The sequence below is a fragment of the Galeopterus variegatus genome, unplaced genomic scaffold, assembly GCF_000696425.1.
Source record: "Galeopterus variegatus unplaced genomic scaffold, G_variegatus-3.0.2 Scaffold2142, whole genome shotgun sequence".
NCBI lineage: Eukaryota > Metazoa > Chordata > Mammalia > Dermoptera > Cynocephalidae > Galeopterus > Galeopterus variegatus.
The window spans coordinates 115,370-131,218 of record NW_007728253.1 but is presented as its reverse complement, the minus strand read 5'-3'; the positions used below and the strand labels follow the sequence as shown (position 1 = coordinate 131,218).

Sequence of the window (15,849 nt, the reverse complement as noted above, 5' to 3'; positions counted from 1 at the left end):
TGCCCACCTCCCCTATGCCCATCCCCAGATGTGCTTAGACACGTGGGGCTGGGAGTTGGGGCACTGTTTGACAGATTTATTGAAGTATAATTGACATACAATGAAGTGTACAAGTTGCTAATTTTTCACCTGTGTAATACACCTGTGAAACCATCTCCACAATCAAGATACTACATTCACTCATCACTTTGTAGGGATTTTTTTTTTTTTTGTCTTTTTCCGTGTCCGGCAACGGATCGCAACCCTCAGTGTTGCCCCCGTACCGGACCGGGACCGGCAACGGGATCGCAACCCTCGGTGTTGCTCCCGCGCCTCACTCAGCCAGTGAGCAGGAACCGGTCTGTATGTGGGATCCGAACCCTCGGGCGGGAGCGCCGCCGCGCTTCCCAAGCGGCGCACTATCCACTGCGCCACCGGGCCGGCCCTGTGGGGATTTTTTGATTGCTCCAGATGACAAATCTCCTGAAATGTGCAGTCTTGCACAGAGTTGTCTCATCCAAACAAGCCAGTAGCACCTCCATTGAGAAACACTGGGCCCAATCCCTTTTATGAACCCATAAGGAAACTGGGTCCAGGAGGAAACTGAGGCAAAGACCAACGTAAGTTCCTTTTGTTTTCATGTCAATACATCTGAAGTGCATGTGTTATTTAAACAAACAATATAGTATTTGCAGAAAGAAATTCTCGTTCTGCATCAAACGTTTAATGTTGTACTGACATTTAAAAGCTATAAATACTCTAAACTGATATATTTTAAATGTGACAGTGGACACCTCTAAATAAGGGGAAGTTAGCTACTCCTCCACCAGTGATGTGTCTACCGCTGGGACCTTGGATGACACAGTGAAGGCCAAAGACACAGAGTCCAGGTAATTACAATTTTAGCTTCCTACTCCTAAAGAAAAAAGTGAAAAAAATCATCGTTTTGTCTTAATCACAAAGATGTAGTAGGCTTATAATAAATCCCCTATGAACAAAAGGGGTGTCATCCAAAAGTGCCTTTAAGTACCAAAGTATGAGTACCTTGTTTATGTGCTTCTTATTGTAGAGCATTTTATACAGTGTTATGTATAATTTAGTTGCTAATAGGTGTAATTTTGATATTTCAGATACTAATTTAAAATAATTTGGAGTATTATTAGTTGTAAGAGTCATGTAATAACTCCAAGAACAAAAATGGGAAGTAACGTACTAGGCCAGTGGTTCTCATACTTTAATGTGCTTAGAATCACCTGGAGGGTTTGTTAAAAAAGATTTCTGGGTCCCACCCACAGAATTTCTGATTCAGTTGGTCTGAGGTGGAGCCCAGGAATAAGTTCCAGGTGATGCTGATGCTGTGGGGTCTGGGGACCGTATGCTTGGGCCATGCTTCCCTGAGAGCCCATCAAGCTTGGCTGTGTTGACCAGACGCTGTAAAGAGAAGAGATCAGCGGGGAGGGATGGGGCAGCTGGCCCCTGGTTGCACACCTGTCTTCAGCAGTAGCTGCTCTCAGTGCCCTGAACTCACTGACAGCCACCCTCCCACGAAAGTCCTCCATTCTCCTTGTTTAAGGCACCCTAAGAAAAAAGTAAGGTTGAAATGTCTGGGTAGAGGCCCTTGAAGACAATGCAATCTAGGACATCCTGCAAACACATTTATAGGAATTCTGAGCCTAAAAAATTATACCAAAATATTAAGATAAATTCATGACTTCCTGGTTTATAAGAGAAAAAAAAATGTAGTTAATACACACTTTTTTGGGAATGATAAATAGATTTAAAAACAAACACACAAAACTAGGCTGCCGGAGTCCACAGCTGACTTTTTAAAAAATTTCATGGGCTCCTTTGTGACTATGTAGGAAGTTACTGCACATTCACCTAAAGTCTTATTTTAGGCAGTTGGCACCTGGACACAGAGTCAAATGTGTGAATATCATTCTCCTAACATACACATATATGTTTTAAATAAGGCAATGAGAACACTGGGGGTGAAAGTGTCACCCCAGCTACTGTCACCCAAGCCCAGTAATAAATGACAAAAAATGGCTTATTTTGAAGAGAAATATTTATTTTAAATATAAATGTGCCTGAAAAGTCAATCCTCATAGCCCAAAGACAAAATAATTATCCCCAAGTCTCCAAATTGAATTTCTTTATTTTTATTTTCTAGACCATTTTCTTTGAAAAGTCCTGTCAGTTGTGGTGATAATTCCAGTTTAATAATGATTGCTACTTCTCTTCCTATATAAAGGTGGTGATAGACTTTTAATTGATTTGTTAATATATCTATTTTATTGTGGTAAAATATACACAACATAAACCCTACCGTTTTAACCCTTTTTAAGTGTACAGTTCGGCATTAAGGACATTCACGCTATTGTGCAACCATCACCACCATCCACTTCCAGATGTATTTGTTTTTAAACAGTTACCCAAATGACAAAAACTAGAGGCAAAATGTATGGGGAACTTTGGTGTTTTTGCAAACATGGTGTCAAAACAGCAGGCTTCTCGTGTTTTCTGGAGGAGAGTTAAGGTCATCACACAAGAGGAGCTATAGGATTGAACTCAGGTGCAAGGCCCAGCTGTGGGCTCACTAGCCCATTCTTTTAAACTAGGGATAGAAAAACCTGGTACCCATTGCTGCTTCGTGGAAACCCTCTTTTTCTAAACCCTCGCAGACATGACTTTGTGATTACTGCATTCTTTCCCACTGAATCTCAAAATCTCTCTCCAGACGGTCTTCCAGGCGTTCATCACAACTGATTACAACTGGCCCATAGATGAAACCCATTTACCACCTCCCAAAACATGCAAGTCCTTCTCATGGATTGGGAAGTAACAACACTTGGACTGCTTTTGGCCCCACCAAAGGCCCAACATATACATCAATGCACATGAACATGTACATGGTAGAAGAGCCCTTCAATGTGGGGTGTCACAAGGAAGGCTTCTTAGCATGGAAATCATCGCAAATAAAAATGTTCTTACCTGGGTAGGAACACACTTTCCACCACATAAAAGTCTTGCATGAGAACATCTCGTTCTGGCTTGGAAGTGAGATTACCCACTGTGTATCCTATTCCCAGCTGAATAGCACCTTTAATAGCAGATGACGCAGTCTGCAAAGAAAACAAGGGTCTCAATGTTAGACTCAATAGTCAGGGCCTTGCTCAATGTTACAAGCAGCAAAAACAGGAACTACGGTTGGAATTTCTTTCTTGTTCCTAAACAACAAGGAAGTGGAAGTTTGGGAAGATGACAGATCACTTCCTTTGATAAAGTATCTATTCCAAATATTAAGGATTACAGGAACTACGGTTGGAATTTCTTTCTTGTTCCTAAACAACAAGGAAGTGGAAGTTTGGGAGGATGACAGATCACTTCCTTTGATAAAGTATCTATTCCAAATATTAAGGATCCTTCCTGTCATGAAATTTTTGTGTGTGTGATAATCTTTTCTACAGTCCAAAATATTCACCTTTCTTTAGTTGAAGTACTTAGAAACTTGGTAGAACACTTTCAATATACAGCATTTTAATTTCTACCCAAAGGTAAATGGTATGGTCACACTTTTTAAAAAAAATCAGTATTTCTATAACATACCTATGAGTAAGACTCATAAGACTCATAAGAAATGAGAACAAAAAATAATTTGAGTCTTTGGAATACACAAAGAGTTTAATTTGGAAATTGCTTACTAGTCTCACTGTGGATTCATAATCCAAATTTCCTACACTAATCTGTGATAAAACATATAGCACTGGGACAGCAATATTTCTAATTTAGTACTTTACTAATATCATTCCATAATTAAATAAATGTCATGTTAATTTGGAGAATAACTACCATATACATATATATTCATGTGTATATATATGTGCGTGTACTGTATGAGTATACACATACATAGTTTTAACCAATGTAAAAGGAGAAATAACAGAATGACTCAGTTTAGGAAAGCTAGAATGTATTCTTCTTAATGGTTAAAGTATGGCACACTTTTCATGCCTTGCAACACCTCATGTAGTACCACATACACAGTAGGAGCTAAAAAAATACTTAAATCAGCGGTTCTTAACCAGGAACATTTAGCAATGTCTTGAGACATTTTTTGGTTATCACAATTGGTGGTGGGGGTGTTACTACTGGCATTGGTGGGCTGAGACCAGGGATGCTGCTAAACCTTCCACGATGCACAAGACAGCCCCACCACAAAGAATTATTCAGCCCCAAATGTTAATAGTACCAACACTGAGAAACTTTGACTTGAATGTAATAAAGATCACCCATTTTGTAGAGAAATACTTTCTTTTTGAGTTAATATTTCCATTTGGTTAACCCAAGACCCATCCCCACCTCCCCACATGCTTTCTTTTTTTATTTCTTCACATTTTTAACACCAAAGAACATCTCTCTCTTCTTGAAAAAATTTCTCCTCTTGATTTCTATGATAGAACATGGCCTGGGACCACTTCTAGCTTTTCTGATGGTCTCTCCTGTCATTTCTTCACTGACTTTTCATATTCTATTTGCTATATTTGCAGTGTCCCTAAAAGTTTGATCCATGATCCTCAGATCTCCTTAACTACATAGTTAATGGCTTCAAATAGTGTCTCTATGCATATGACTCTCAGATCTTTTCAACCTATTTTGATGCTGTCCTGTTATTACAAACGGCAATATATACAGAACCAAACTAACATCTTACAACCTCTCCACCCCGACCTCCAAAACTGGCTTCCTCCCCCATAACACTATAATCTTCAGTCATCCAAACTTGATCCTCAAACACACCACATCTAGCACAGGGCAAGGTCTCCAATAAATACTTGTTGGGTTCATCCGCATGGCCAAGCTCAGTCAGTACTGCTCAGTCACCTCCACATACAACTAGCAACAACCACTTGCCCATGGAGTCATCATTTAAATGCTTTGTTTATTCCACTGCAAATATTATATCATCCTCAGTCTGAGGACAACTACGTACACATCCTTGACCCTGCAAGAAGTAGAAAAATGTCAGTGTTTTTCTTTTTTCACATGCCTCTGTACTAAGGATCCCCTGGCAGCAAGATGGCAAGATTGAGACTTAAGCCCATAGTGCATCTAGTGCTTTAAAAAAAAAGCTTGTTATTTTAATACTCCCTCTCTGAGCTCTGCAGTGCCACCAATTGGGTCAGTGACCTTTTGTACCAGTACATCTGACTTCTGAAGGCTGTAATGGATTTTCCTCATTTTAACCCTGCATGAAAATTCAAAAGCCATCTCTTCTCACACCCATCACTCAGAGTGGTATGGAACAAGATGTGCACTTTCCAGAGGACTCGATACCCCCAAATATTCTGTGCCAAGCCTATCAACAGACTCACGAGTTCTCTAAGTGCTGTGCCCTCTCTGCACCCCATCTCTGACTCTGCCTTCCAGAACTACCTGCATTTCTGCTCAATTCATGGGATTACCATGGTAACAGTTGTTTAGCACTTCTTGGGCTGGAACAAGCTGTCAAACAGAGTTCCCAATTCTTTGTTGTCTGCACTTTTGCAATGGAAGGCAGTCAAAGTTGTGAGTAGTGTACACCTGGTGTTCCCAAACTTTGGGGAGCATGAGAATCATCAGGGAAGCTTGCTAAAACAGATGATGGCTCAAATCCCCAGAACTTCCAATTCAGAAGGTCTGAGGTAAAGCCGAATAATTTGTTCTTGCTCTAAGGAGCACTGAAAAAAATCTTTCTCCTATGGTCTAAGATTAAGTTTTGAGTCCTTGAAAGAATAAGATTTTGGAAAGGATTCCATTGACGTCTGTTTAGTTAAACCAAAAAACAGACCTGGGATAATATTACTTTCCTTTTAGATGCCTTAAAATTTAAGTGCTCTGATGGGAGAAACAATAATAGTAGTAATAAAAGTTAATCTTTTTTGGCCAACTAATTGTGCAAGGCACTTGATATATGGATAACAACATCTGTAATAACAACCTGTCATAATCATAGCAGATATGACAACCCCACGAGGGAGGAAGTATTATTATCTGCATTTTACAGACTCAGGAAATTTTAGCAACTTACACAAGGTCACATAGGTAGTGCAGGGATGGAGCTGAGACTCCACACCTAGGGAGGCTGGCTCTAGAGTCCACATCATGAACAAGTACACTCGCTGCCTCTAACATCAGAATCTCTTAACTCATTTAAGCCTCTCAAAGACCCTGCTGTGTAGTAACTATTATTCCCATTTAATAGGTGGGATTTAAGGCTCATCAAGGGGAAGTGATCTGCACCAGGCCCTCTGCTAGTGTGTGGGAGAGTCTGACAGCCAAGCCCAGGCTGATTCCACATCTGTTTCTTCAAGACGAGGCTAGAGTCAGAATCAGAAGTTTTCTTTAAGTCTGGATGTTTGACCTCAACAAACTAAGAAGCTCTGAGAGAGCCATTTCTTTTGACAAAATAGGAATAAAATATTTTGTTTGCTTCTAGTCACACCCAACCATGGGTAAGCCAAAGAAAAACTTGGAAAGCTCTTGGTAAACTAGTATAAACACCATCATGAATGTCACTACTAATAACATGGTGAGTTATTAACAAAAGGCAGTATTTTGCTGTCACAGTAGGGATGACACCTCAAAGTTTCCTCCTGCCCATCTCTGTGTAAAAATTAAATGCTTTAACATTGGTGCATTTGGGTATAATTAGAAAGCATCTTATGTGTTGAATCTAAAAAAGCTGAACTCATAAAAGTAGAGAGTAGAGTGGTGGTGACCAGAGGCTGGGGGAGGTGGGGGGGCGGGGGGGTGCTGGGAAGATGTTGGTCGGAGGATACACGATTTCAGTGAGACAGGAGGAATAAATTCAAGAGATCTATAGTACAGCATGGTAACTATAGTTAATAACCTACTGTATTTTGAAAGTTGCTAAGAGAGTAGATTTTAAGTGTTCTCACCACAGAAATAACTATGTGAGGTGATGCACTCTTACCTCACGTTAATTAGCTCGATTGAGCCATGCCACAATGTATACATATTTAAAAACATCATGTTGTAGATGATAAATGTGTACACTTTTTATTTGTTAATTAAAAAATGTAAGAGGGCCAGCCGTGACTCATTTGGGAGAGTGTGGTGCTGATAACACCAAGGTCACAGGTTCAGATCCCTATATAGGGATGGCTGGTTAGCTCACTTGGGAGAGCGTGGTGCTGACTTCATCAAGTCAAGGGTTAAGATCCCCTTACTGGTCATCTTTAAAAAAAAAAAAAAGAAATAGGAAAAAGCACATCTTGTCTGCTTCATGCAAATATCTGATTATATTCGCTGTGACATGGTTTCTTAAGCCACTAGAGGTAAAGACCCCATGCCTGACATTTTCCCATTGGACATTAGGCACGGCCTAATGTTGAGCAAGATGTGCTTTAAAACTGTGGAAAAACACTTTGAAATGCCATCAGGAGTGCCTCAGATCAGCGATTAGTAAGCCATGCTGGTGACAACCTTCTCTGCGAAGTACTGGTGGTTGCTCTTCTAGAACCAGCAGCTCTGTCCCTGCAAACACTGAGCCACCAGGACACCGCCAATGGACCAACAGGACCATAGTGAGGTGCTGGCCTTGCACACACACCGAGCCCCTCCAATGTTCTCTGCACAGCTTGGCATACGCTATAGAGGTGCCAGGACATGACCCTTTCCCCTTCTAACTCCAAGGGAGACCTTTGACTCCTTTAAAACATATGGGTTTAGGTTTCAGAACACAGCACAACAGAGTCTATTTTTAAAAAATTTTATTTATTTTATTTTTTATTTTTTTGTCCTTTTTGAGACCAGCCACACCGCGCTCAGCCAGTGAGCGCTGTGAGCGCACCGGTCATCCCTATATAGGATCCGAACCCGCGTCGGGAGCGCTGCTGCACTCCCAGCCCCTCACTCTCCCGAGTGCGCCATGGGCTCGGCCCCAGGGTCTATTTTTAATTCAGAACTTTGTAACAACTAAGTGGAGGCAGCATGTTGCCTGGATACTAGAAAAAATTTTAAAGCATTTGATACTTGGAGAAAGATAGAGCCATATAATTTCACAAAGACAAACCACAGACATATACTTTCTAGCTCCTCTTTACTGAACCAAACTCATTCAGGTACGATGAGAAAAGTCAATGTCAGATTGCATTTGTGTCATATGTTATGGTTTTCAAAGCACAGTCTTTTAATGTTTGCATTTGATAGTCACAACTGTTAAATAGCTAGGTAGGGCTTATGACCATTGCATAGATTAAAAACTGTGGCTCTGGGAGATTAACTTGATCTAAACCCCTTGGCCAGTGTGTGCTAGATGCAGGATGATATTCTGGTCTTCTACAAGTCTCCTAGTCCAGAGTTCTATCACTTTGCTGTACTTACCTGAATTTTCTCTGCAAGAGATGGATCTGATAGGAGTTGAAAAGGATTTGAACAATGAGATAATAATGATAGTAACAGCAAGAGTAAACACCTAAAAAAACCCACCATCGGGGGAGCAAGATTTTAATGACCTTACATTGGTTACAGGAAACTGCTTTCTACAGCACACTGTCTATGAAATTAGATCACTTAATAGGCCATCTGGTATCATTGGCTTTAAAAGGAAGTATTAAAACATTTAACATCAATAGCCTTTTCCCCTAAGGTGAACTAAGAAACCAATTATAGGAAAATAGATAATACATATGTTGCCAAAGTGATTTTTTTCAAAGGTACAATTCTGATCCTGTTACTACTGTACTTAAAACCCTTTGATGGGTCCTTAGCACCTTAACTGCAAGATTAAGTCCAAACCCCTTGACACGGGAAGCCCATCTTACAGTATTACTCTCTCCCTGCCTCCACTGACTCCTACGCACAACATGAAAAAAGATAACGCAATCAACACATACCCTATCCTTTGAGCAAGCTGACCTTACAAGTCCATGAGCACTTAAAAACTGAATGTGGAAATTTCTGCTTGTGTACATTTTTTTCAGGGATGGGGTTCAATGCTTTCTCTTTTTCTCAGAAGATCCATTTTCCCAACACCACAGATCTAGACAGCTAATTCTAAATTACAGATGTTCATTGACAAGGTGCCTTATTCTAGGCCACTGAAAAAAAGTGGTTTAGTAATACCTCTTAACAGCAAGAGGGCAATCCGTGTCCAGTCAGGGAGGTGCCTATTTTTGCCAATGGGATAACTAAGGAAAAAGAAAGAGGGAAAGAGGAATAGATTTCATGAACCAGTTGTAGGGCTATGGAAATGAGATCATTTGTGGGTAGGCAAGCCTACTGCCTTCTGAAAGGAAACGGAACCACCTCCTGCCTCGGGTTCTTCAAACCATTTCTCCAGTTGCTCCTAGTATTAATTTCCTATTGCTACTCTAACAAATTACAAACTGAGTTGCTTAAAACAAGGCAAACTTATCTTATAGTTCTGGAGGTCAGAAGTCCTAAACCCAAGGTTTTGGCAATGCTGTGTCCCTTCTGGAGGCTTCAGGGGAGAATCCATTTCCTTCCCTTTCCAAGCTTGTAGAGTCCACCCACATTCCTTGGCCCGTGGCCCCTTACAGAATCTTCAAAGCCAGCAGAAGTTTTTTTTTTTTTGACCAGTAAGGGGATCGTAACCCTCGGCACGGTGTGGTCTGCACCACACTCAGCCAGTGAGCGCACTGGCCATCCCTATATAGGATCTGAACCTGAGGCCTGGGGGCTACCAGCGCCGCACACTCCTGAGTGAGTCACGGGGCCGGCCCAAAGCCAGTAGAATTTTTAAACCTCTCTCTCTCTCTCTCTCTCACCTCTGCCTCTCTCACTACATTTCCTTCTTTCTGATCCTTCTACTTCCCTTTTATGACGATCCACCTGGATAATCAAGGATAATTTCCCCATCCCTAAATCTTAATCACATCTGCAAAGTCTCTTTTGCCATATAAAGTAAGGTATTCACAGCATCCAGGGATTAGAATGTGGACTCCTTTGGGGCCCTATTTTTCGGTGGACCACACTCCTCTATTTCAGGATTGCCCCTGACATTTGTCCAGTGTTGCCCCAGGCAGAGAAGCATTCCTTGCAGAACTCTATTCAGTCAGATGCTGTTCATTCATTTAACAAAGATCTCAGCACTTTCCATGAGCCAGGCATTGTGCTAGGCCTTGGAGAATGCCTGTACCAAAAAAGGGACATGGTTCTTGCTCTCCAGGAATTTCTAGTCTAGAGGAGCAAAGAGACATTAAAAAACAAAGATACATATACATCATGACAAATTGTAGTTAGTATTAGAAAATATAGGGTAATGCAATGAGGCAGAAGAGCAGAGACCCACTTAAGAACAGTGGAGTCTGGGCCAGCCCGGTGGCGCACTGGATAGTGCGCCGCTTGGGAAGCGCGGCGGCGCTCCCGCCCGAGGGAGGAAGATCAATAGTTCCATTTCAGATGACAATGAGACATCCAACCGGAGATGTTAACATACAAGTCTGGAGCTTAGGATAGAGGTTTTGGGCTGAAATTTGAATCTGAGAGTTGTCAGCATGTAAATGGTATTGACAAGTGGCTGGATGAAGTGACCAAGAGAGGGGGCGTCCAAGGAGGGCCCTAAACAGCGTCAACATCTAGGGATTAGATGGGGGAAGGAGAATCTTGGGAGGAGACTTAGGAGCGACTGCAGCAGTGGGAAGAAAACCAGGCAACCAGGGCTTCACAGAGACCCAGAAAAGACATCTGAACGAGGGAGTGACAACCGTCTCAATCAGTGGCTCCTTTATTTGATAATATAAACGTTATAATTTGATGGAACATCTAAAGTGATGGGTTAAATTTTCTATTCTCTTCTCATTCATATTACTGACTCATATATAAGTCTAAGTCTGGACCTAAAATATTTGACAAAATAACTAGATGAATTCTAGTCAAATTATGCCATCATTTAAACCATATTTTAAAAATGTTCTGCAACTTAGAAAAATAAAATATTACGTTAAGTTAAAAAAGCACAATGCAAAATACATATAATAAAAATCTGAAAAAGAAAAGCCCACAATGTGTATGTACACACATACACAGAGGAAAATAAGACAGGAAGGAAGTATACCAAAATGTACAACTACATTTGGATGGTGGGGTACTGGATGGTTTTTACTTTCAAGTCCTGTACATCCCAGATTTTCTAAATTTCTGTTACATGTGGGAAAGGAAATGTTCTCCAACAAAGGTATTATTACTGTGTTTATAAATACATTTTGAGGGATGACAAAGGCATGTTTGGGATTTGCTCATCTTTTTATCTTTTTCTTTTAGGTCAAGGCCTCGAAGCTAAAAATTCATTTTCTGTTACACTCTTAGGAAGTACAATCATAACAAATTTATGTTTCTCTCCCACTGTCCCCCTTAATGTATTCTGGGGTTAGACCCTCCTCTGTCCCAAAATGAAATTTAGGGTAGGTCTATGACCTTTCTGGTGATCCCTAGAATGGTCCTCTGTTCATTTCTAGTCACGGATCCATAAAAATGGCTTCATGTAGACATTCGGCATGTCTAGTCCACCGTAATAATAAAAACTCTAAATACACTTTCAGTAGACACACCTCCCTCCCCAGCTTGCCCAGCACAAGCTGGCCGCCAGCAGTGGGAGGGCTTGGGGGGCTTCTCTGCTCTTTGCTGACCGATTGCTGGAGGGAGGAGGAAAGGGGCAGAAAGGTCTTACTTGAGGAGAACGGGTGTAACGTGGCCCAGGCACTCGAAAGGCTTGCAGGGTGGACACGTCTCTTTTTCTTGCAGGGTTTCACAGGATCTGCAGTGAGCCATTCCAAATGGCTGCTGTGTTCTCATAGGTAGGAGAAGAACACTTCTCCTCTGGCTGGTAGTGTCTTCTTCCTCCAGGTCCTCACATGCACAGGATCAGGGATGGCCCCTTGTTAGCTTTCTCGAGAGCTCAGTGCCCTCCTCAGCTGGTCACACAGCATTTATCATGAACCCTGGGAACTGATGGGCAGTCACTCCCCACGAAGACTTGCTTAGTTTTGTCATCATTGGAGCAGCTGATCAACAATTCTTCTTTTCTTTCATTTTTCCAGAAAATACAGCAGTTTACTACATCCCCTAGGCTCTAGGGAACTCACATCACACTCTTCACTGGTCTCGCCGAACCCCCTTCCCTAAGCTTGTGCGGGTTACTCTGACATGTCAACAGCTCTCTCTAAAATTCCTCTTCCACATCTCACAGTGGGCCAGCCATGCCCTTTCACAGACTGGGGTGCTCATAGACTGGTCTTAGACCACCTCCTTCCTCAAGTTCCATGTGGTGGGCTGGCAGCTGACCTTGGAATGTGATTAACATGCTTCCATCCTTGCAGCGTGTACACTTCTAGACTGATTCAGGGGGCCTGCTGATAACACAGGCTTGGGCCCGCTGCACCAACTGATTGCTCACAGCATTCCATTCCACCTGCCACGTGACCGCCAGACTCAACGTTCCACCTGCCACGTGACCGCCAGACTCAACGTTCCACCTGCCACATGACTGCCAGACTCAACGTTACACCTGCCACATGACCACCAGACTCAACGTTTCAAGGCTTTTTTTTTTTTTAATACCATCTCAGCACAAGCTGGCCGCCAGCAGTGGGAGGGCTTGGGGGGCTTCTCTGCTCTTTGCTGACCGATTGCTGGAGGGAGGAGGAAAGGGGCAGAAAGGTCTTACTTGAGGAGAACGCGTGTAACGTGGCCCAGGCACTCGAAAGGCTTGCAGGGTGGACACGTCTCTTTTTCTTGCAGGGTTTCACAGGATCTGCAGTGAGCTGTTCCAAATGGCTGCTGTGTTCTCATAGGTAGGAGAAGAACACTTCACCTCTGGCTGGTAGTTTCTTCTTCCTCCAGGTGCTCACATGCACAGGATCAGGGATGGCCCCTTGTTAGCTTTCTCGAGAGCTCAGTGCCCTCCTCAGCTGGTCACACAGCATTTATCATGAACCCTGGGAACTGATGGGCAGTCACTCCCCACGAAGACTTGCTTAGTTTTGTCATCATTGGAGCAGCTGATCAACAATTCTTCTTTTCTTTCATTTTTCCAGAAAATACAGCAGTTTACTACATCCCCTAGGCTCTAGGGAACTCACATCACACTCTTCACTGGTCTCGCCGAACCCCCTTCCCTAAGCTTGTGCGGGTTACTCTGACATGTCAACAGCTCTCTCTAAAATTCCTCTTCCACATCTCACAGTGGGCCAGCCATGCCCTTTCACAGACTGGGGTGCTCATAGACTGGTCTTAGACCACCTCCTTCCTCAAGTTCCATGTGGTGGGCTGGCAGCTGACCTTGGAATGTGATTAACATGCTTCCATCCTTGCAGCGTGTACACTTCTAGACTGATTCAGGGGGCCTGCTGATAACACAGGCTTGGGCCCGCTGCACCAACTGATTGCTCACAGCATTCCATTCCACCTGCCACGTGACCGCCAGACTCAACGTTCCACCTGCCACATGACTGCCAGACTCAACGTTACACCTGCCACATGACCACCAGACTCAACGTTTCAAGGCTTTTTTTTTTTTTAATACCATCTCCCAGTCTAACAACGTTCATTGGTTTTTAACCATCAGCAGAATTGAATCCAAATTCCTTGCTTGGCCTTCAAAACTTTCTATAATCTAATTCCTGCTAATGCTAATTGCTATAATAAATCCTCAAATGCTAACTTCTTTGTAAAAAGTACACCTCTGAAATGGAGTTTCTTAACTAAGAGAAGTTTATCTCTTAACCAGGCATAGACCACCGTGGGTGTCCCTGAATGGTGGTCCTCTCACTTTTGCTGAGTGGTACAGAGAGCCTGGCTTCTGCATCCTTGTGGCTCTGATATCCCCTAGGGCCTCAAAGTCCTACAAATCCAGCTGGCTAATGGGGAAGCGGTAGCACAGGAGGAAAACACACTTCTTACTACCTTTGCCAGGAGGTGACAGTGCAGGGTATCTACCCCAGGACTGTTCCTCAACCCTTCTCCACCCTGTTCTGTGCCCTGGGACATGCACCCGTATGGCTACAGAGCCTCCTCACCCTCTGGCTTCTAGTTGAGTTTGGCCAATGGGACACCCCACCTGGAGGGAGGAACACTGGAGGGAGGCTTGAGAGTGAGGTCAGGGTGACTGCTTCCATTCCTAATTCCTTACAGGTTTGACCCTGGCTGGTTGTGTCCTTAAGGTTATAGCTCCTTTCTTGTGGGTCTTTCCAGATGACTTCTATTTTGGGTTCCAGAAACTGTACCATTCTTTTACCTCTTCAGGCTTGTATTAGTCCATGTTTGTGTTGCTATAACAGAATACCTGAAGCTTGGTAATTTATAAGAAAAGAAGGAAAAAGGTTTATTCGGATCATGATTCTGGGACAGCTGCATCTGGCATGGGCCTCAGGCTGCTTCTACTCATGGCGGAAAGCAGCAGGCAGCCAGTGTGTGCAAGCAAATCACATGGCAAGAGGAGGCAGGGGGGCGAGGAGGGGAGGTGACAGGGCCCTTTAAACAACCAGCTCTTGTGGGAACTAATAAAGCAAGATGTCATTCACTACCCTGCCCCCTGGGAGGACATTAATCTATTCATGAAGGATGCACTCCACATGTCCCCAAAAGCTCCCAACACTGCCACACTGGGGATCAGATTTTGACATGAGCTTTGGGGGGGACAACACATCCAATCTCTATCAAGGCCTAAGGGAGGTAATAAGGTACATTCTGGCCCCAAGATACTGCACCATCCCTTGTGGTGTCCCCACATTTCTCCCACATCTTTCCAAACAGTGCCTTTCTTAAATTCTCTTCAAATAACCCAATTTGAGTGTGCTGTCTGTTTACTGCCAGACCCTCCAGATGAAGACCCACTCACAGTCCACCAGTAAGGTCGAGTCACACGGCCCCACCCAGATGCAAGGAGGTCTGGCTCTGCACCTGTTCTCCAGATCCAGCTGGGCTCTAGAAGAGGAAGCGGAAGTTCTGGTGGACAGTTTGCTTCTTCCCCACAAGCCAGACATCCTCTTTGTCTCTGCACAAATCTACAGCTTTAGCCAAACTGTCCCATTCGAACTTGCCTTGGGATTCCTGGCCTCTGCCTCCACTGATCTCTAGGCCTTCATTGCTGCCCTTCTCCCTGCTCTGTTTGTTATCCTACCCCACTCTTCTGGGGCCGGCGCTACCACTTGTCCCTCTGCACAGTCTCTGTTCATCACAGCAGCTAGAAATGATTACTCCCTTTCCCAGTACGAGTGGCTTCACACATGACTTCTGGGGTATTCTGTTATTTTCCTGGCTGGCAACTACATTTCTGATACAATTTCTGCAGCCAGCTACATTTACAAAAATAAGAACACTGGAGTCCCATTATAATGGTGTCCTCTTCTGTGCTTGGCACGGATAGTCCATGTGGTAAAACTGCCTTATAACAAGGTCATTCTGACACACCAGGCACTAAACAACCTTGGAATAAGCCCAAGACCGATCCACTTTATATTTAATTTTCCCTTTTTACTAAGCAGACTATTAAGTTCCCAGTGTACCCACTTGTTTGATGGGGATTTGCTTCTCAAAATTTGATAGAAAAGGCAGAACAAAGAAAAGGTGTTTCATGGTTTCTTTTAAATTATCTCCACCTTATTTTTATAATTGGCAGTAAAACACATTCTCTCATTGGAAAGGAAAAGCATTTAAGCCACCCCTTCTCATTAACAGAAATACTGTACTCTTAAGGTACTCATAATCTGACAGGAGCAAATTATGCACATTTAATTGTCCTTAAAAGAAAGATGCCATGAACGCAGATGAAATTCTTGATTTAGGATAGAGCAGCATTATGAATGCTGCCATAGAGAAAAAGAAATACCACATGTTCTCACTTAT

At 43.0% G+C, this 15,849-nt stretch overlaps 1 protein-coding gene across 4 annotated transcripts in view; it reads right to left on the bottom strand.

Annotated features, from left to right (window-relative positions):
• The window catches only part of PIP5K1B (phosphatidylinositol-4-phosphate 5-kinase, type I, beta), a 195,788-nt gene that overhangs the window by 148,908 nt on the left and 31,031 nt on the right, over nt 1–15,849 (bottom strand). For all 4 annotated transcript variants that reach the window (XM_008580661.1, XM_008580663.1, XM_008580664.1 and 1 more), the window contains exon 3: nt 2,974–3,104. In XM_008580661.1, the coding sequence (XP_008578883.1) occupies nt 2,974–3,104 (131 nt within the window). The remainder of the gene's footprint in view (nt 1–2,973; nt 3,105–15,849) is intronic.